The 21,304-nt window shown below is 40.4% G+C and overlaps 1 protein-coding gene across 4 annotated transcripts in view; it reads left to right on the forward strand.

Moving 5' to 3' along the window:
* The first annotated feature begins 4,811 nt into the window (after window positions 1-4,811).
* The window catches only part of NKTR (natural killer cell triggering receptor), a 35,581-nt gene continuing 19,088 nt past the window's right edge, over window positions 4,812-21,304 (forward strand). For 2 of the 4 annotated variants that reach the window (XM_081931461.1, XM_081931462.1), the window contains exons 1-6: window positions 4,812-4,884; window positions 6,429-6,523; window positions 10,199-10,273; window positions 10,867-10,974; window positions 12,473-12,517; window positions 14,438-14,525. In XM_081931461.1, the coding sequence (XP_081787587.1) occupies window positions 6,466-6,523; window positions 10,199-10,273; window positions 10,867-10,974; window positions 12,473-12,517; window positions 14,438-14,525 (374 nt within the window). In that variant the 5' untranslated portion in view covers window positions 4,812-4,884; window positions 6,429-6,465. Of the gene's footprint in view, window positions 4,885-6,428; window positions 6,524-10,095; window positions 10,274-10,866; window positions 10,975-12,472; window positions 12,518-12,807; window positions 12,836-14,437; window positions 14,526-21,304 lie in introns of those variants that run through there. The other 2 variants (XM_081931460.1, XM_081931463.1) reach the window with 2 other exon arrangements.

The raw sequence follows: 21,304 nt of genomic DNA on the forward strand, positions 1-21,304 counted from the left end.
TACTCTCATACCCTCCCAACATTTCTCCAATGAAAACTGGGACATCCTAATGAAAACTGGGACATTGTGGAATCAAATAAAAAACCAGGACGGCTTCTCTAGGGTCACCATCATTTCTGGAGCTGATCTCTGCTTCTTGCAGTATTTCCCAGTGGTCACCATGGACATTTGGTGGTGCTGGAAAGGAGGAACAATCCAGGGCCTGGGAGTGAAGATCCAACTGAGGAGAACTCCAGAGAAGCAACTACCCACCCACCCATCTTAACTGCAGCACAGAATAAATAAATAGCATACTTGAAACCACAGTTCTTAAATATCATCATGTCAGGGTAGCAATATTAAGTAGGGTTTCACATGCTGTGGTTGAAAGACTTGCTGCAAGAGTCAGGCTCCTTATGGAATAAGGACAAAGTGAAAACAAAGGTATCAAACCCTCAGCGTTGTCTGCTCAAATTTTGTTATATTATGTGATCAGGTGCAGAAATCTACTAAAATTGTTGGGGAGTCATGGAATCAAATGGCTTTGTTTAATTTTGTGGGTTAAACACCAAAGGAAACGTGAAACATTCTAGTGGAGAGATGCAAAAAATTAAGACTTCTCTGGCTATCCTGTGTTTGTGAAGTTCCCCATGTATAAGGATGTTCATAGCAGGTTTCTGGTCTAAACATCTGTCAAAATTAGGGCACTAAACGGGGTATTTGGAATTAGATCTTGCCTTTAAAAAAACAAGCCCATTGCCTCTCTGTCTTTTTTATGTTGAGCAGCTGCAAAGCAGTACTGCCAATCTGGCAGGGCTGATGGGAGCTGATGTCCAAAACATCTGGAGGGTACCAGGTCAGTGAAGTCTGAAGTGATGTAATGCCACATACTGTATACTTCTTAAGCCAGCTGCTGCCTTTTTTATCTCTATAAAACAAAGCAGTGATTAAAGGGGAAAGGCAATGACCTTGGTTGCCTAAGCCTTTGGGAGTCTCCTGTAGCGCAGTTAACACATATAAAAGCATTCATTGGGAATAGTCTTTCTTTGTCTCTCTCTTTTTCCTGGCTTGCAATACCATTTCTCTTGGCTTCCACCAAGTGTCACTCCATATGACACTAATCCTCCTCCATCTGCAGTCAGAACAACAATAACAGTACTTAACATTTATTTAGCTTATCTGAAATGTTCAAAGTGCTTCTCATCAGTTATCTCTTAATGGATCCACCTGCAGCAAAGTACCGGTACTCAAGCTCACTTTGCAAAACAGAAGGCCAATGCTTTTCCTTGCAGTGAGGCACTACACTGAGTTTTTTCCTTATAAGTGATTCATTTTCTGCTTTACACATATGCAAAGAACTGGGCAGGAACATACTGTACAATAAGACGTTTTAGAAGAAGAATTCCTTCTCCCAATCAGATCTTGGTTGAAATGTCCACGTTCTCTTCTTCAAGAGGTTTAGAGGAATACCCCACTCATGTTGGATGGTATAGCATGGGGTAGTCCAGCTTCTAACATTCAGAAGATTTCTTTTAAATGATATGCATTTTTTACAGGCATAGCTAATGTGGTGCCCTCCATCTGTTGTTTGATTCTAACTTCCACAATCCTTTACTATTGGTGATGCTGGCTGAGGTTGATGGGAGCTGTAGTTCAAGAATGTCTTGGGACAGCTGTTTTACAAGGTAGTTTCACAAAATACTCTGTGTGTGTGTTGCATTGATTCTACAAAACAATACCAGTCACAGTTCTATAAAGGTAAAGTAAAGGTACCCCTGCCCGTACGGGCCAGTCTTGACAGACTCTGGGGTTGTGCGCCCATCTCACTTAAGAGGCCAGGGGCCAGCGCTGTCCGGAGACACTTCCGGGTCACGTGGCCAGCGTGACATCGCCGCTCTGGCGAGCCAGAGCCGCACACGGAAACGCCGTTTACCTTCCCGCTGGTAAGCGGTCCCTATTTATCTACTTGCACCCGGAGGTGCTTTCGAACTGCTAGGTTGGCAGGCGCTGGGACCGAGCAGCGGGAGCGCACCCCGCCGCAGGGATTCGAACCGCCGACCTTTTGATCGGCAAGTCCTAGGCGCTGAGGCTTTAACCCACAGCGCCACCTGCGTCCCACAGTTCTATAGAGGCCTGTGAAAACATTGTACAGTGTCCACACAACAGTAGAAGTTCCAAAGAATGTCTTTCCTGATTGCAAAAGAATACTTATTATGGTTTGTGTTGCAAGCCTTTCTTCCAAAAAGAGACACAATCTCGAATGAAGTCATCTGGCAATGCAGGTGTGGGGAGTTCTGCTGCTACTGCAGAAGCAGAATAAAAAAATATGGGAAGGTCTTCGGGTGCATGTTGGGGGCCAACTAGCAACAATGGGCTCGGGGCACATGGAATTCTGGTGCCAGTCATGCTGGATCCCCTGCAACAAGTTGCAGAGTTGCACAGAAGGCCAATAACAAAGTAGTGGCAGTGCAGTTTTTCAGAAAAAAACCACAATTTTCTGAAAAAGCCTTGCCACTTTACTTTCACCCTCCCTATTCGTCAGCAATGCACAACAGTCACCTGGTGTCTGGATTTGTACCAATGTAAATCCATGAGATGAATGGTTTAGTTTCCTTTTCCACTGAGTTGCCATTTCCCCAGGCTATTAGTGTCCTTTTGAGATTACAAAACTCTCAAGAGATGGCAAGGAAATGTTTTAAGTCCTCTTCACCTTTTCAAGATATCTTTAAGAGATGCCTGGAGGCTTTTTGCTCTGACCTGTCTGTTTGTTTCATAGCACTGAGCTTCATAATCAAATTAAGATAAGATGTGCTTCATATATACCGTAGTACAGTAGCTGTTTTAGTAAGCTAGTATTATATGCTAACTGAAGTTTCCGAGATGTCTTCAAAGGCAATAGTACGTGCATTTTAAGGATGCCACGTCTTTACCTAGAAATGGCAGCTGCTCATTTAAAGCTGCAATCCTGTGCACAATTACTTGGGAATAACTCCCATTAACCTGCAGCTGGAATTCTGAGGGTGCATCTAAGATGGTTGCTCATTGTGGGGTGGGAGCAGGTTTTTTGCAGTGTCCTGTATTTTTCATAAAATGTGTACCCCACTTAACTGGGGGGGAAACCCTCAAAGCAGTTTACAATGCTACATCGGAAAGCAGGGTAAGAACAAGAACATTTTAACATTTCCAGGAACAGAGGTTTCGTGGCCTAGCTTGGAATTTCATTGGAAAGATATAAAGCCAGCACTTTTTTTGCATTTATCATTAATGCAGCAAGGGCGTAAAGCCATGGCCAGATGTTTGCACCTAAGCCTTGCTCTTTATGTTGAGAGCAGGAGGGGGCATTTTGCACATGTTCAGAGGCACACAGGCCGCAGAATGCTTTTTCCTCCCCAAATAAGACTTTTGACCTGCGCAACTTCCACAACGTTCAGAGATAAGTGACATTTTAAAAAAATCTTCCTGAAGGGTGTTGTAAATAAAAATATGCCCTTTTCCCTTATGGGGTATCCAAGAGCCCATATAGAGTCCTTACATAGGTTCCCTATTGGTAGGAGAAAATAACAGAGGCCAACCAGAGAATATTGAGAAGCAAAGCAGCTAGTAAGCTTGATCTTTATTGATTTGTTGCAACAGGGTGCTCCCCTCACATGCAGGAGAGGAAGAGGACCCCCCAAAATTGCTGTGCAAGGGCTTATAAAGACTTTTGAAATTCCCATCTTCTAGAACAAGACCACCCCCAGAAACATTATGCATTCATCACAGAAGGGGTGTAACCTAAGACCACCCCTCAGATAAGGCGGTCTAAAGCAGAACATTTGCATGTTGTTTTCTCCTGTCGCTTTATTTCCTGTCTGGCAGGTTACTTGATTGGATTTTTTGGGGAGCCTGGGCAGTCTTGTAATGATAAGGCTCACACCCTTATTCAAACACAGATTAAGGCAGGATTTGTGAAGGAAGAGACAATGGGGAGGCTTTTCCATTTTGACCATGCAGAGAAACATTTGCTCAGTTTAGGAATCAAAATGGTTCCAGGTTGGTCTTCCTGTGTTGATCTATGTATGTGCAGTTATGAACATTGCCATATATCTAAGACCATAAAATTCCTATCACAAGGGCACTCTGCACACGCCCAGAAGCAATGACACAGAGGAAACAGTTTGCACGCATTTGTGAGAGGAAGAGAGGGTTGTAGGAAACAAAACATGCCAACCACTCTGGCGACCCTAATTTTAAGCATCTGGTTTCCTAAAGAAGACAGCGTTTGAAAAAACGAAATATAATTTTCAAAGCTATTTCCCCCCCCCCGGCCTTGACGTATTTGCCACATCCCAAAAAAAGGCGGGAGGGGACAACCGCGAGACTAGACTTTTTATCGCGATATTACAACGTGGCCGCCGCCGCCGCCTGCTTATTTATTTATTTACTCCTCGCGCGCGCTCCCGCCAAGCTCTCTGCTAATAGGGAGAGCAAGGCGGGGGGCGGGGACGACTCACTGCCTTATGTGAGGCGGGGGGGGCGGGGCTTGCCAACGTCACCTCGCGGGGCGCTGCTGCTACTGCGGCTGGAAGAGGAATAGAGCGGGCGCCACCGATTGGAACCCAGGAGGGAAAGGGGCGTGAACCTTTTGCAGCTGGCCAATGGGATTGCGAGAGGTTGGGTTCGTGAGGAAGGCGGGCGCGCGGCCTAGAGGCGGAGTGGGCGGGGCCGCCCCGTTTCCTCAGAGAAGTCCGTTAATGGCGTCCGGCGGGTAGCAGGGCTGCTGCTGCTGCGTCTCCTTGTGGTGTTTCTCCCCCCCCCCTCCGGGTGGTGAGGGGAGGCGGGCAAGAAGGGTCGGGGCAGGGGGGGCGTTTTGGGGTGGGGAGCGGGAAAACCAAGAGCAGGTTCCGTCAACGCCCGCGCGGCCAGGTAAGAAACGCCGCCCTGACTCCGCGGCGAGGGGCGGTTGACTTCCCGGGTGCCTTTAATCTCCTCAGGGAATCTCCACACCACCCGCTTTTGCACAATGGCTTCCCGCCCCGCCCCTTTTTTATTTTTTGCTATTTACTCCCCAGGCCTTATCTAGGCTAGTGTTGTCGGCTCTGGCTGGCAGCAGCTCCCCAAGGCCTCGGGTTCTTGTGGTTTTGGTGGCAGGTGTGGGGAGCTGGTCTGGTAAAGGCCTTCTGCCTGGTTTCTCTTTGCCTTGCTTTGGAAACGCCCCATGGTTCGTCGCCCCCCCACGAGGATAATAATAATAATAATAATAATAATAATAATAATAATAATAATAATTTATTTATACCCCGCCCTCCCCAGCCAAGGCCGGGCTCAGAGCGGCTTACAAGCAATAATAAAAAAGGATGATGGGCAGCCCAAAATATAAACATTTAGCGGAAACAGGTCCCCTTTGAAACGATAGGGTTTCCTCTCCTCCCCCACTTGTATGTGGTTTTGTCTGTTTAATAAAAAATTATGCGCTGCTTGAGGGCTGGAAGCAAAAGCAAATTAAAACAGTAAGATCAAGGGGGTGGGGAAGGACAAACATACTTTAAAACATGCAGAAATGCTAAAACATAAGATTACAATTGCTCAAGAAAATCGAATTCTGGACATTCTGAATGGTATTTATAGAGGAGGAAGCCTTTTGGGGCTTATAGTAACACATTTCCGTGTGATCTTGAAAGAGTACAGTATTTAGACCTTGGAACAACCGCATCCTCCTCAGGATTCAGAAATCTAAGTTTTGCTACTGTGTATAAATTAATTCGGCTCTCATGGGGTTCATAATATGCCAAGCAGTGAGACATATGTCTCCTTCATATGCCCCAGAAATGTGCTGTGTGTTATTAAGTATGTTAACTCTGAATCACCTTAAAATGCTTGTAGGAATAGGTTGTAAATAATTGTGGTAGCATATTGAAGGACTTGGAAGGGCCTCTGTCACATGCAGCTTCCAAAGAGAGGAGAGTAGTATTTTTTATCATCCTCTTTCTAAGGTGATGCAGATCAGAAAGGAAATATAATTTGCCTTGCAAACTCCCTCCTCAAACAAAGCTTGGGGGTGCAAGTGTTCACTCTTCCCTTTAGCAGATGAGGAAAGCTAAAATAGTACATATCTGCTCATAAAATCCTTAAGGGGCTTGAGTGCATGATACTCTGTTTCAGAAGCTGAATGAAGTCCATTGTTCTCTATCCTGGAATCCTTAGTGCTAGAATTAGCAGGCTCTTCTTTCTACTTCCTAACAGAATGTGGGAGCTTGTCTCCTCCCTTGTTCAATTTTTCATTAAAAATAGAAAATGTAATTTCCATGTGGCTCCTGTGAAATCTGCGGTACCACTTATCATTGGCTGCTACGTCATGTGGGTGGAGGATTGTTTTCAAGCTACAATAAATAGCCTTCAGCTTCTCTGTGACGTTATATACAACTATCCTTGAGCAGCTTGAATTCTGAAATGCTTCTCTTTTTCTCAAGGTGGTGAGGAGGAGAGGTGCTTGGGCTTCCTGCTGCCATGGGGGCGCAGGATCGGCCTCAGTGCTTCTTCGACATAGAAATAAATCGGGAACCAGGTAAGAGTTGGAGGGGCTCAGAGATTGCTGTATGATTGAAAAGATGTTTGAATTAGGTCAAGCCCTGAAGCAGAAGTATGTGCAGCCAGTGTGTTCCTTTAGGTTAAATGTCTAGATAGATGACTGCCATATTTCACATTACTGTGGAATTGTCTTTCCCCCCTCTGTGCAGCACTTTGAATATGTAATAGACATTGTTAATTTTTAGCTCTGTGAATTGTTTCAATAGTCATATGTGGTGTCTTAAGCATTTTAATATCAATAGATAAACTGAACCAGTGTTATAGGGTGGTGTAGTAAAAACCTGTCTGTAATCCCTGTGAGATGAGAGAGCTTTGTACAAATGAGTGGCTGGGTGGGGGATAAAAATATACATTGGGATAAAGAAGGATTAGAATTTGATAGGGTAGGGTTTAAATTTGTATGCTAAAAACTCTGTGTATGTTGTGAGAGGCAGGAGTTAATTTAGAGATCCGCTGGGGGTAAACTCCAGAACCTCTCAGTGTGATAGGATGAATAAATATTGTAAATTGATGTATAGGCGACACCCCACTTAAACAGGGGTTATATTCCTGGGTATCGAAAGTGTACGTGAAATTGCGTATAGTGGGTTCAGTGGTGGGTGAGATTGAAAAAACCAAATTTCCTGGATACCTGCTTCTGTTCCACCTGCTTTTATTTATTTGTTAATTATTATTTTGCCAAGTGCATAACGCTGAAGACACCCAAGTTGAACACAGCGCGGGGTGCCTGTATATGTAATTTTGAGGATGCATGCTAATCCCTAAAGGGTATGTGTTTGCTCTCATGGCCAGAAGGGAAAGCAGAATCATGCAAAACATTGACAAGTGATTCTTCACTATATTTATACCCCATTTCTCAGGCAAAGGTCACAAAAAGTAAAGTTTCTTAAGGATATGTGGTCATGTTCTCTTCTGCTCTCTGGCAGTCAAGTTTCTCGGTTGTTCCTTCTTTGTGGGAGGCGACAGGGGAAGCTGCTGATATTCCATCAGGTGGAATATTATTACTATTTTTTAAAAAGGCACACAACAGGCACTGATATTCATGGTTTTCTAACCATAGGAATCTCCATCCAGGAACTCTGATTTTAACACTTCTTCACATCTGTCATTTTTCTTATTAATCGGAACTGGGATTTTACTGTTTTTTAATAAATGCTGGGATTGTCATGATTCGGACAAAAACCCAAAATGCTAACTATAAAGCTATATTTTTCTTCATTTTGTATGTCATCTTATCCTACTTGCCAGTAGTTGTTGTATCAGAGAACCCACCTCAGTGTTTTCTATCCCTAGAACATGCTTACCTGTAAGAACTGGTATGATAAATCACTTGTAAGAGATCATATGCCCCCCTCACAAATAGTTTGATGAAGAAGTGATGAAGAGGAATTTCATTTCAATAGGCTATTAATAGTATAGTGTGTTTTTTCTTTTTAACTTGATCTTTCTAACACTTGTCCTTTAGCTGTCTGCAGATTCTGAATTTGCAATTTCCTTTCATTTTTCGTGCAGAGAAGAAATTAGTGAGGTTCAGTACCACCCCAAATGTGTGGTAATTCTGTACTATTCATTCTCCTTCACACAGAGTGCTATAGGAATGGATGAATGATCTGTTCTTAGTCAATATCTTTTGGACCCTGCTTTTAGTCACATCTGTAAGGCAGTCTTGAACTGTTCTTGTTGAGCAGCTGAAGTTAGTGTAGCTTAGGGAAATGGTGATAACCAGCATGTGGGGGTCATTATTTTGTATTGGTGAACCCCAACTATAGACACCTCAGCTTGCTAGACTGCCCAGATTTCACAGTAGTGAAAATGATATGTGCAGTATAGATTAATGATCTATGCAGATGTCTGAAACATTCTTGCTAATCTTTAAAAGACAAGTGAAAATTTACCAGAAATATCAGGTCTTCAGAAACATCTATGCTTCTCTGGATTCTGTTCAGTGTCTTGTTTTATTGTTACTACTTTTAAAGTATTTGGATATTGATTTGATTTTTTTTTTGTTCTTTTTGCCTTATGTGGTTGCAGTAGTTTTTTTTTTTACTGCTTCATGCACTTTTAATGGATCAAACATACATTAGAATAATAAAACAGCACTTTTTCTTTTTGGTGATAACATTCTTTCAAAAAACATTGGTAAGTTCTTCAGTATGTAGTGATTTAGGGTGGAAAGGGAAGCATTCTGCTCGAGGAGCAAGAAGCATTTGAGGATAAGAAGCAATATTTATTGATGTATACCTGACAGGAAATGTTAAATAGGGTAGGGGAAGGGACAGATTTCAGATGAAACTGTCCATCTCTCCACTTTGACGTGCCTACAGTAGAAAATAAATGGATTTTACTAGCATGTAAAATGTTCTAATTACCACAGTGCTAAATTAGGTCCTTTAGGAGTAGTCTTAGTGGTGTTAGTACCTCTTGCCATCTGCATGTCATTGTAAGATGTGTGCTTCATGTGCTTCGTAGTCATTCTACAGATTACTGTTCTGAGTCTGTTCTAAGAGTATGCCACATGAACTCATTAGAACATGTATTAAATCTTTTTACTTTTTTTAAAAAAAGTAAAGGACACTGTTTCAAATTAAGTTATAAAGAATGGCCTCGCTAAAATCAATAATGTAGTATAGCTGATGTACTACATACTCCTCCACCTACCCTCACATTTACTTTGATGTTCAAAGTATTTCTAAGACTATATGGCCAGCCTGCCTTCCTGCCCCTTGTGAAAATCCTTTAACCCTCCTCTCCTTGCTGCCAGGAATCTGCACAACTGGGTATAGATAGAAGGGTAGAATGAGTGTAAGCTAATGCCTGCTGTAGGGGACAGCAACACAGAATCATCCCACTCTTCACAGGTTTATCCAAAGCTCCACTGCAGAGTAGCAGTATGAGAAGTCATAAGTATCTTTCCCCTTTTAATGCCATTAGGCTTACTGGCAGGGAGGGGAGGTTATAGAGGGAGCCAATAAAGGCAGGTCGTAGGTCACGAATCCTACTCATTCTTATTGTGCCCTAACTCGCAGGACACACGAAGGCTATAGCAGGCTGTGCTGTTAATAACCTACTGTTATTAGCATTCGCTGAAGCACTTACATTTGCATTTTTTCAAGCTTCAGGTAATGCGCAAATGAAAAAGTTGCTTTGCTGATAAGTACTAAAGTACCAAAGTTGCTTGAAGGCAACCTATATACTAGTGAGTTCTAAAGGAAGTGAAGATGACTTTGTAGTAGCTGGTTACCTAGGCTCCTTTCCCCTCCACTGCCTAAGCCTCTTGTGTACTAAAGGATAACAGATAATAACTTGGATCAATATTAGCCCTGTATAAGAATCAGGCTTCCTTGATCACCTGTGGAAAATAAAAATGGTAATCAAGCACATCATTACTTTGGTTGTACATTCCACACAGACACACACACACCCCGGCTATTCCTGACAGAAAGACAGAATAGGCGTCCTTTCAGTCTTCTGTTTTTGCCAGTACATTTAAACTTTCCAAGTAATTACCTTTTAAATAATTACAATAAACTTGTATTGTGTTTTGTTTATCTCTAGCAAAAATATATGGAAGTACAATCACTGAGGAAATGTGACTATTTTATCCTGGATATTACAAAATTGCAAAGTAACTATATGTTTATTCTTATTACAGTTGGTCGTATCATATTTCAACTTTTTTCTGATGTGTGTCCAAGGACTTGCAAAAACTTTCTCTGGCTATGTACAGGTAATCTTTTCTTCCATAATTGAATAATTTCCATCATTGAATAATTGTTACTATGTTCAGGTAACTTGTGGCTTCTTCATTCCAGTGCCCACAATTGCTGACAGAGGTGCATTTGACAGGAGGCTTCTTTGCATGTTTTGTTGCCCCTTTTTACTGTCTACTACTCCTTGCACTGAAAACCAGAGATCAGCCAAATGGGAGTTGTTGTGGTAATGCGAATGTGATATCTCTCTTGAGCCCAGGAGATTAAATCCTATTTAAACTCTCCTAATCTTTCTGAAAACAACCCTGGAGGGAAACAACATCTGCCAAGTGATAGAAGAAGAAAATGCTGATGTGCTTATTAAAAGCCTAGAAGTTGGCCACATCTCATTTGCAGTGTTAAAGCTTGAGGGAAGAGTGGAAGAAGAATTGGCAAATCTCTAAATATCTTGGTGTATATAGTAGAAAAGTGCCAGTGTTCCTTTTATCTGTAAACCCGGTTATTTTGCAGTGTGTTAATGCTTGACTCTGTATTTCTGTTCAACTTCAGAACAGGATTCTTACTTTGGGAATTTTTAAGATAGTAGCTTATATATGTTTCCTCCCTGCAGGGGAAAAAGGAATTGGAAAAACAACTGGGAAAAAGCTCTGCTACAAAGGCTCCACATTCCACCGTGTGGTTAAAAACTTCATGATACAAGGAGGAGACTTCAGTGAAGGTAGAGTCTGAGAGAGATTATGATCCCCCCCCACCTACCATGCCCCACACAGGTAGTGAGGAAATTTGCCTTGTAGTGTTTTTTTAGAATTAGGTTTTTTTTTATTATTATTGGAAGTTTTACTACTGAAGTGTTTGCTGCAATGGGCTCCTTTGGGAGGAAGAGTGGTATACAAATTAAAGAAATAAAATTAATCCATCTTCAAAGCAATATAATAGTAAGATGAGATGCTAATTGTTAATAACAACAACAACAACAACGATGATGATGATGATGATGATAATTTATTATTTATACCCCACCCATCTGGCTGGGCTTCCCCAGCCTCTCTGGGCAGCTTCCAACAAAATACTAAAATACAGTAACCCATCCAACATTAAAAGCGTCCCTAAACAGGGCTGTTGCATTTATCTGAAATTTAAAACATTGGCATGTCAGTCATCTATGCCCAGACATGATAAATTTCCTTCATGGAAGTCACACATTGCTCCTGAATGTTATCATGTAGCATTCTTCATGCATGAAGAAGTTCAGATTAGAATTTGGTCACAGATGTGTTTTGACTGACAAGACAATTTCTTTAATTTAAAATGTCACCAGAAATATTCATATGGTTGTGCATAATCTGCTGAGTGTAGATTTATTGGATTACATACGTGCAGTAATCATATGTGCCATCTCACAGAAAGTTCACACAAGTGAGATGTGAAGAAATCTTGTTAGGTGAAGTGACCTTAAGTGGCACTTAGAATAATATGTTCAGAATTGGAGTGTGAATGTCCACTACTGCTCTGTTCATTAAACTGCACTTTGGTTGCTGTGGGTTTCTTCACCCCTGCTTCAGAATGCCTACCTTTATCCTGCCCTTTAGGCTTACTTGGAAAGTAAATGTCAAGTCCACCCATGCCAGATGGAAAATATAGGCCCCATTTCAATAACATTTACAAAGGTTCCCCCTTTGCCAAGTTCCAGGGGGACTTGTAGTACTTCCCCTCAAAACTGTAGGCTCATGCCAGTTAGCACACTTGGCTGCTCTTCTGTTCTGACCTGAATCCACCACTGCTGAGAGTTTGCTTGGTGTCAAATGAATTTAGGGCAGGGGTGGAGAACCTGTGGCTCTTCAGGTGTTCAACTCCATCAATCTCAGTCAGCATGGCCAGTGGTCAGAGATATAATAAGGCAACATCTGGATGGATGTTCCCCTGCAACAGCAAGCTGTGAAATACATGGTTCTGAACAAAGTGTTGGGGCAACTTTCCATCCTTGTATGTTAGCTTTGTTTTGGATAGTTGATTTACCTGTAAGCTTTCTGTAACTGAGCTTTTCCATGAGCTTGAATGATAAACTATGCAATTAAAACATTTAACTAAGCTGGTCCTATTTAATCTTTTGCACATCAAGAGTTCAGAATTATACCTGTACACAGACCTATCACTATACTAACCATGTGAATAATTCCAGTTTGACATGGTTTAATGCATACTTTTTAAATAACTAGGTAATGGAAAAGGAGGTGAATCTGTTTATGGAGGATATTTTAAAGGTAAGGTCTAATAATTCTTGATCTCTTGCTTCAGTTTTGAGAGTTTTTATTCATGATGCATTTAATGAGAAGGTCTACTTAGATCACCTTTGCATGAAAGTAACGTTGCATGGATACTCTCTATGTGCATGACTTGTAAATGAATATATTGTAATGTTAGCATTAACTGTCAAAACTTATTGCGGCTAATGTAGTGGTTAAACATGACTTCAGCATGGAGGTAGGCAACTTGATTCATGACAACTCCTATCTTCCTGCCTAAAACTGTCAACATATTCTTTTGTTTATAGAGAATGTGGTCTTTTGCAAAATGAAAAGGTAAGAGACAAATGCTCAACACAAATTCAAACTGTTCCCCTGCCCCCTTCCTAATAAACATTTGGACCACTGATAATGAATTTGTGGCTGGGTAACTATAGTTTGGAGAAAAACCTAAATACAGTTTGAGAGACTCTAAGGTGGTCTTCTCCTTGGCAAAAGAAATAATTGGGATTCGAAATACTTGTCTTGAAACATTTCCCCTTCCCCTATCCCCCACCCTTTCAAGGTTTGTATGTATATTGAATTCTCAAAATATTTTTCAGCATGTAGCTGTTTTTCATAGGAGCAATACATTTATGTTTGTTCTTTACTAAACCTGTGAATGAACTGTTTCCAAGAGCTTCCTATTATTAGTCATTGATTCTTAAACAGAAACTGGATGGTTCTGGTTGTAATATTGGTTGCAAACTTGTGTTGAAAGTGGTCGGTTGGAATATGCACCAAATCAAAACATGCTTACCAAAGCTATATTCTAAGGATGCTTAAATATAATTAGGTGGCAACAGATACTGGTCTTTAATAGTAGTGCATCAACAAATCCTTATTCTAAAGGTTTTTGGTTCTTTTTCTCTAAGATTTTATGATGGGTAAGTACAAATATTATGGTACTGTGTATTTGCAGCTTTGCTGTTTAACAGTTCAGCCATAATTATACTTTTGTGTGCATATGAAAGGGATTATCTGACTAAAATTAGTTTTGCTCTGCTCCTCTATACCCTTCATCAGATTAACGTTTTACTCCTAACGACGTACTCAGACCAAAGCTTGAAAGGAGGGCACAGGGCTTTCTCTTCTGTTTTGTGGAAATTATTTTCATTCACTTTTGCAATTGGTGGAAAAACTACTGAAGTGGGTTTTTAGAGATAATATGTTTTGGGTGTTGTTTTCTCTGTAGATGGTCAGTATCAAGGCAGGTTTTATAAACAAAAGTATCCAACCCTCACTGTAATTATGCAGTTCAGCCTTTTAATATGCTGGTCATTAATTACTACCACCCAGCACCATTCTTACTCTGTTACTAATTTATTAGTACTCCAGGGGGGCTGTCAGCATTTTAAGTCCTGGAATGGAAGAGGGCTATACTTAAGAGTCTGCCAAATATGCTGTCTTATTTCACAAAGGAAAGGGGGCATTAACTGACCATTGAATTTCTTAAATTGTGGAAAGCCACCCTATGGTATTTCCTGACCCCCTTCTCCGTAGTCAGTAGGGTTGGACTGAACAATCCAGGTATAGTTTGGTGATAGTGTGCATAGTTTGCATGTCCAAGATACCAGTATTTGCAAGAGATCTGTTTCCTGTTAGAGCAAACAGACCTAGACTGAATGGACCAATGTGTAACAGTCGAAGGCAGCTTGATAAAATCTATTTGTCTGTTTTTTTAATTGTAAAGCTGTTATGACTAACAACAAAACTCCTAAGTATTATTTAACGAATTTGTTGATTGTACAACCTATATCTGCTCTTACTATGTAGTTTTCGAATTTCCCTGGTGAACAGCTGGAGAATTCCTCCTTGTTAAGCTGCTGATCTTTTTTGAAGTACTTCATTCAGCCCAGAGAAGCTAACTAGCCTGTCTTTTCTTCTTTCTTGAAACAGATGAAAACTTTATTCTGAAACATGATAGAGCATTCCTTTTGTCGATGGCAAACAGAGGGAAACATACCAATGGTTCCCAGTTTTTCATGTAAGTAGATGTAATGTGAGAGCTGAGTTTTCTTAAATGAAGAAGCGCTGTTCATGAGAAAGATGGTATTGCTAAAACCAACCATCAAAAGTATTTGTTGCAGAAAAAAGCAAAGGGCAGTCAAAAACTCATTCATCTCACAAATTACAGAAAACAATTCTTTTTTAGATATATTTTTTCTAGAATAATTTAATTTGTTTGGCATTTTTGTAGCATAAAAATAGTATTTTTTAAAAAATAATTCAAGTAAATTATCTTTTAAATCCCACTTCTGTGACAAACTTTGTCCCAGTTCAGCTCAGAACTGTTAAAAAGCCCGTATCAGAAGTAGCCCTCCATTCTCTCACTTGCCAAAGGTCTAAAGGGGGAGTCTGTACATGTACAGCTAGATACACAGAGGCTCTTTTTGAGACCTTTGTTTGACACCCATAGAGGGGAGCTGGATTAGATGATTCTATATAATCAGGAGCACAGCAAGCAGGAATGTTCATACTAGGCATGGGACCAGAGGGTCCTGCTCCCTTCCATGGATTCCCTGAATGCATAGGGAGAAACATCCAAAACAGACTGTACTCAATACAATATACATGTATACTAGCTGACTGATCATCTTGATGACAGTTTTTACAATCATTTTATGGCATTCTGAAGATAACAATAAAAGGGAAGAGAAGACAAAACAAAGCATCTTATTGACCAGAGTTAATTGCAAAACGTAAAATAAATTTTCGAAGGGATTTTTTCTTTTGACAGTACTTTAGGTCTGTCATAAAAGCTTCCGATATCATAACACAGTACAGACATTCCAAATGGGTTATCCTGCACATCTTAAATCGCTTTAAGTTTGGACAGATAAACTGAACGGCAAAGTAATGTACTTCACAAGCTTTCATCAACAAAACTTCATCCCTGATTCATAAAAATATTGTGAGCTCTTAAGCTGAAGTGACTTCCCAGTCATTCTGTTTTCAATGTGCCCCTTTCGGTATTTAAAATATCTTCCATTATTTTATATTAACATTTTAAAAAACGCAAGTTTTATTCACTGTAGACTTGTGTTTAGGAGGATCTGGGTTTTTTGTTTTGTTTTCAAGCTGGTGTGTTTTCAGAAGTGCTTTAGAAGAATTGCAATCCAGGTTGCGCTATTCAGAACTTTATAAACTTTGCCATCTTTCTTGTTGGGTAAGAATGAATGGCGCTTCACAGCCGAGTTAAAGGCGTATCTTGTCCAGGACTAGACTCTTCTTGTTTCAAGATTTCTCTGCCTTCATGAAGTTCAGATAAGAGGCTATTTAGGTTGTTTCCTTTTTTAAAAAAAAGTCTGAAAAATGGAAATTGAATATAACCAGAAGAATTGGAAATGGATTTCCTTCATACTTCATTGGGCAAAGAGATGTAGGTTTGTTGTGAATTCTGTTTATCTAGTTTGGCAGAAAGATGGCTTCTCTTGAAACTTAACACTTGGATTAATCGTATATTTAGTCATGAGCACAAGCAGTTTGTTCACTATCCTTGCTACCTTCTCTCTTGCTCACACTTTTTCCATTTTTATGCTTATCTGAACTAGAGAAATAATAACTGATAGTACATTGATCAAGAAGCTACCAATGGGCTCTAAAGTTTCTTTCATATTACCTGCAGGATTGTTTGATTAATAGGCAAACTATTAGGAGTTGGATCTTATAGACCAGCTTTTAATAACAGCCAACACCAGAGTTTAAATGGTCTTAATTCTGTAAAATGCTGTTAATAAATAGGTTTATATTTTACTTTAATCCATGAGTTCAGGGAAAATTTAATGTTATGTAGGCACGCTTCTCATACATATAGAAACTGATCCCAGTAGCTGTCATATTTCTAGGACTGTAATCATTTGCCATCTTTTCTGGGGGCTCCTTACACATTATTGATATTTGAACTGGAAAGGGTTGAGTAGCTTAGGCTCTATGGGTTTAAAAAAGATGGATGCATCTCTGGCACAAGGAGAGCAGAGCGACCTCTGTATTACCTCTGTGCAGCTATTGAAAGCTGTTAACTTCAAAATCAGGAGTTGAGTGCTCTGGTGTTGAACACATTGCATCCACAGGGAAAGAGCAAGTCGTTGGTGCAGATGAGGTACAGAGAGGATTTCCTAAGAACCCTGCTGCATCAGGGTCAGCAGTGTTGCTCTGAGCAGAAAGACAGCATAGAGTTACAACAGCTCCTGTACATCTTGAGTTCCATGTGCACAGAATTGCAGCTGAAGCTCCTAGCCTTCATGGATGCAAATGATTATAATTTAGAGGTGGCGCTGTGGGCTAAACCACTGAGGCTAGGGCTTGCCGATAAGAAGGTTGGCGGTTCAAATCCCTTTCAACGGGGTGAGCTCCCATTGTTCGGCCCCAGCCTCCTGCCCACCTAGCAATTCAAAAGCATGTCAAAGTGCAAGTAGAATAATAGGTACCGCTCCGATGGGAAAGTAAACACCGTTTCCGTGCGCTGCTCTGGTTCTCCAGAAGCGGCTTAGTCATGCTGGCCACATGACCCAGAAAAACTGTTTGAGGACAAAGGCCGGCTCCCTCGGCCTATAGAGCGAGATGACCGCCAACTCCAGAGTCGTCCGAGACTGGACCTAATGGTCAGGGGCACCTTTACCTTTTAAGCGCAGTATGCGAACATTATTTTTAGGTGCTTCCCTCTAAGTAGCTACCTCCAATGAACTCCCCAAACAGTATTTTTGTGTCTGTGCGCGCACACACCAGAAATCTCTCTCTTTTAAATTCTGTTTTTTTATAAAAATAAATAAATCACGCTTTTTGGAAATCTAGGAAGCTTCTAGGAAACACTCTGAAATATCTTCATGTGTTCACACCTCTCCTCCGTGCCCAAAGAATTAACACCCCTGCTTTGCAGCCTGAAAGGACTATGTAGGTGGATCCAGGCTGACTTTCAGCACACACTAGATTGTGCATTGACTTTGTGTAGTTATTGAATTATGAGATGAATAGGGATGATTCAGGTAAGGTTTTAAAACACCTGAGTTATATTAAGGCCTTAACAAGATGTCTCAAGTTGGATCAGAGATCCCTAATTCTTGAGTTGCTATGTAAACTTTGAGTGCCCCCAAATCCTGCAGTTTTAAAACAGTGCCCCCCCTCTCTCTCGTGTGTGTGTGTGTGTGTGTGTGTGTGTGTGAGAGAGAGAGAGAGAGAGAGAGAGAGAGAGAGAGAGAGACACCACGCTGAATAGGTTAACACTCTGAAGTCAAGAGGAGAATTGGACAGGTTGGAGGATATTGTTGACTGACAAGTCTAGTTCTTAAAAACTGAAATATTTTCGTAGGGCATTCCAATGGCCTTGGGGTAACAGACCTCCAGAACAGATCAGGCTGCTTCCCAAAGCCATGGATAAAAAGTTGACACTTGTGACCAGTGCACAGCCCTACTAAGTGATCAGTCTTAGGCTATTAACAAAACTACCGTATTTTTCGCTCTATAACACACACCCGACCATAACACGCACGTAGTTTTTAGAGGAGGAACATCCGTAGGCATGCCACCTGTAGGCATTTCCTCCATAACACGCACAGACATTTCCCCTTACTTTCTAGGAGGAAAAAAGTGAGTGTTATGGTGCAAAAAATACGGTATTTTTTATACCAGGAGCCACACAGATTTTGTGGCTTTGGTTTTTTAAATACAGTAAAGATAGATTTTATGAGAATTAAAGGAGCACGTGTGGAACTCCTGCATACAAAAGGGGTGTTACAGTGCTTTGTGGAAACACCCCTCGAAAATCTCTTGCTGAAGATCAGGAACACAGAATGAAGGACTGTAGTTGGAACAAAAAATCAGCAAGCTGCCCCTATGAGTGGAAGGTTTGCTGTTTACACTATGAGCTGTTAGGATCCTGGCCCAATGTTTTGTAAATATTTTCACGAGTTACTAGTCTCATAAGGATGTGTTTAAGTGTTGTATACTGAGCTACAATGTTTTCAATCAGGCCAGGAAGTACAGCTTTTGAGCCATATTGTCCACGTTCCACAGTACCTTGCAGTTCTGGAATTGAGTCGAGTTCCAAAAGACGTTTTGTGATATGCCCTAGAGGAAGATCTGCTGTTAAAAGGGAGGTGGTGGAGGGTGTTAGAATATTCATCTGGTTGCACACAAGCTCAGGGGATACCTAAAATAGATTATAGCTTATAGCATGAGTATGTGAATGCACATTTTCCCTTACCGCTTGTGCATGCACACACACAAAAATAAGTAAATATTTGGCCTTTAAACACTGTTTTAAGAATTCAGTGTTTGTTCAAACATGCAACTGGCATGCAGTTAAATCTGCTGAAGCTTAGTTTATGAACAGCTGCAAGTATTTGGAACAGTTCTACAGCTTTTTCTAAAACATAGCTGGAGGGTGGGGAGGTAAAATTTTTAGATGCTAGAGCTATGGTAGACAGGGATTGTGTTTTAGGAGCGGAAGTAGGGGGTGTTCAACCTTGTGACTTTCCTACTTTGTGCTTTCATTTGTGGACGGTGGCATTCTACTAAGAGAAATCTAAAGCAATGGATTTTACGGCTGGTGTACCTGGTGATGAAAGTTTCTGTGTATGTACAGGAGTGCATTTCTTGGAGCAGTTAATTTCACGGTACAAGGTCTTTTAGTGTAGCTCTCCTACCAATATTTTTCACACCATTAAGAAATGATTGATTCCTACTTTCTTAAACTGTTTCTTAACATCTAAACAGTTCTGTTCAGCTCAACTTAAATATGAATAACACAGCTGAATCGCTGTAATGAGTAAATTCAAATAATACTGACCCAGTGTGTTTGGTGTAACACATGGGCCGATACACACATCACAATAAACCATGGTTTGTGGCTTAATGCCTTTCTGTGAATAAGCCGTCTGCTAGTACATACTTCTGAATCACTCCTGTTTTGTTTTGCTCTGCCTCGACTGGAGACCAGAAGAACAAACCACAAGCCTTGGCTTAGCATTACATGCAGACCAGCTCTCATTCTCCCCACCCCAAAGAATCAATGAGTGCTGGTTCACAACACTGCTTATTGACAGGAAGTCGTTAACAAGGACTTCCAGCCCTGTAAGTCTTAGTGAATTGTATTTCAGGTAAACCGCTTAGAAGTTTTCACAATTAAGCGGTATATAAATTATTTTAAATAAATATGAGTGATAAACGATCTCTTAAAAAATGCTTGCTGATAATCTTTGACGTATTGAAAGAATAACAGTAACACCTCCAATGCAGAAGTATTGAAACTGCAATATCACCACATGGTTCATTTTATATCCTGGCACAAAAGTTTTTAAGACTGGATCGTTCGTTACTGTTTTTCTGACCCATCACTCCTGACTATGTTAAGTTTAGGGAATGCTGTCTCTTTCATATGATTGGCTTTTTTGTATGTTAAAGCTTTACTGCCTTTAATGTTTTCTGTACTGCTAGAGTTTCTGTGAGGTGAAAAAGACTTTAAAATGAGTGTCCATAGTTACTCAAGAAAGTAAGGACTTTTGTGTTTTTAACATTCTTCATTACCTTATCTTCCTTTCAATGGTCTCTTATAACAGGGGTATAGGGTTGCAGCTAACATTAATTTAGTAGACCTAAGGTAGTCATGTATATTAATTTCAGTGGGTCTACTTGGAGTCTGACTTGCATTGGATACAACCCATAATATCCTGTACAATACAAATTCATCCTCAGATGCCAGAATCACTTACACTGAATTCTACACATGTGCAGTTGCATACTCTTGAAATTTTTCAGTAAAAAGTTCTTTTCTAGGCAAAGGTTTAATAGAGTGTGTTGTTTGTAGTGACACTTCAGTACATAAGCAGGACATATCTTTACTGGTATAACTCTCAACTTACTTTAACCTTCTAAATATGAACATGAAGAAAATTTAGAGCCCTTCTTTTTAAAGTTTTCTTGGTTTTGCATACACTTTGAAAACTGCATTCACTTGAAAAATATTTTAAAATTTGTATTAAACATAGACTCAATTTTGTCTGGAATTGTACTACAATTTATTTCTTGCCATTTTTGTGTAAAATTTACAGAAACAGTGTTACATCGTGCGCTCCAAAGGTAATGTCTCATTCCTCTAAGGCTGTGTTCTTTCTCTTCTCTTTTTTTCTGTCTTTCTTGTCCTTTTCTGATCATATGTGCATTAAATCTTGTGGTATTGAAGTTCTTCTTTGGGGGGAAGTACCTGTTTTGAGCAGAGCAGTTTATATGACAACACTATTTTAACCCCTAAATAAGTATTCATTCTCTCGGCTTGGGGGAAAAAACCCCAAGGTGTTATTTTGTGGTAGAATATCAAAATATATTAATTACTTGTAGAAAGCTAGTTGCTTTGCTTTTTGGGGGAAGAGGAGCAAGCAACAATCTCTATGCAGTGCTTTTCACTAGGATGAAATTATGCTTACACCTTTGAAAATGTGTGGAATGGGTATGTCACCAGCTTGTGTTCTTAAACTGCAATTCTATAATGGACTTCCAGAGGGAGGGAGGAAGGAACATTGGTTAAAACATTGTATTTACAGGCACCTGCCATCTTATTTAACAACATGCAAATACAAAGTTTCAAGTTTATCAGAATATTTAAAGCACGGGGAGGGGGATAAATAAACAAATAAAAATTATTCAAATTGTTGGTCAGAGCACTTCTGCCTTCCTCAATACCTTCCTGAAAATGTTAATAATGTCTGTGTAGTGAAAATATTCTAAAATCCCTTAAACATTTAGATAAGAAATACTATTTTATGGTGAAAT

Source organism: Podarcis melisellensis (assembly GCF_964234715.1).
Source record: "Podarcis melisellensis genome assembly, chromosome: 12".
NCBI classification, from domain to species: Eukaryota; Metazoa; Chordata; class Lepidosauria; order Squamata; family Lacertidae; genus Podarcis; species Podarcis melisellensis.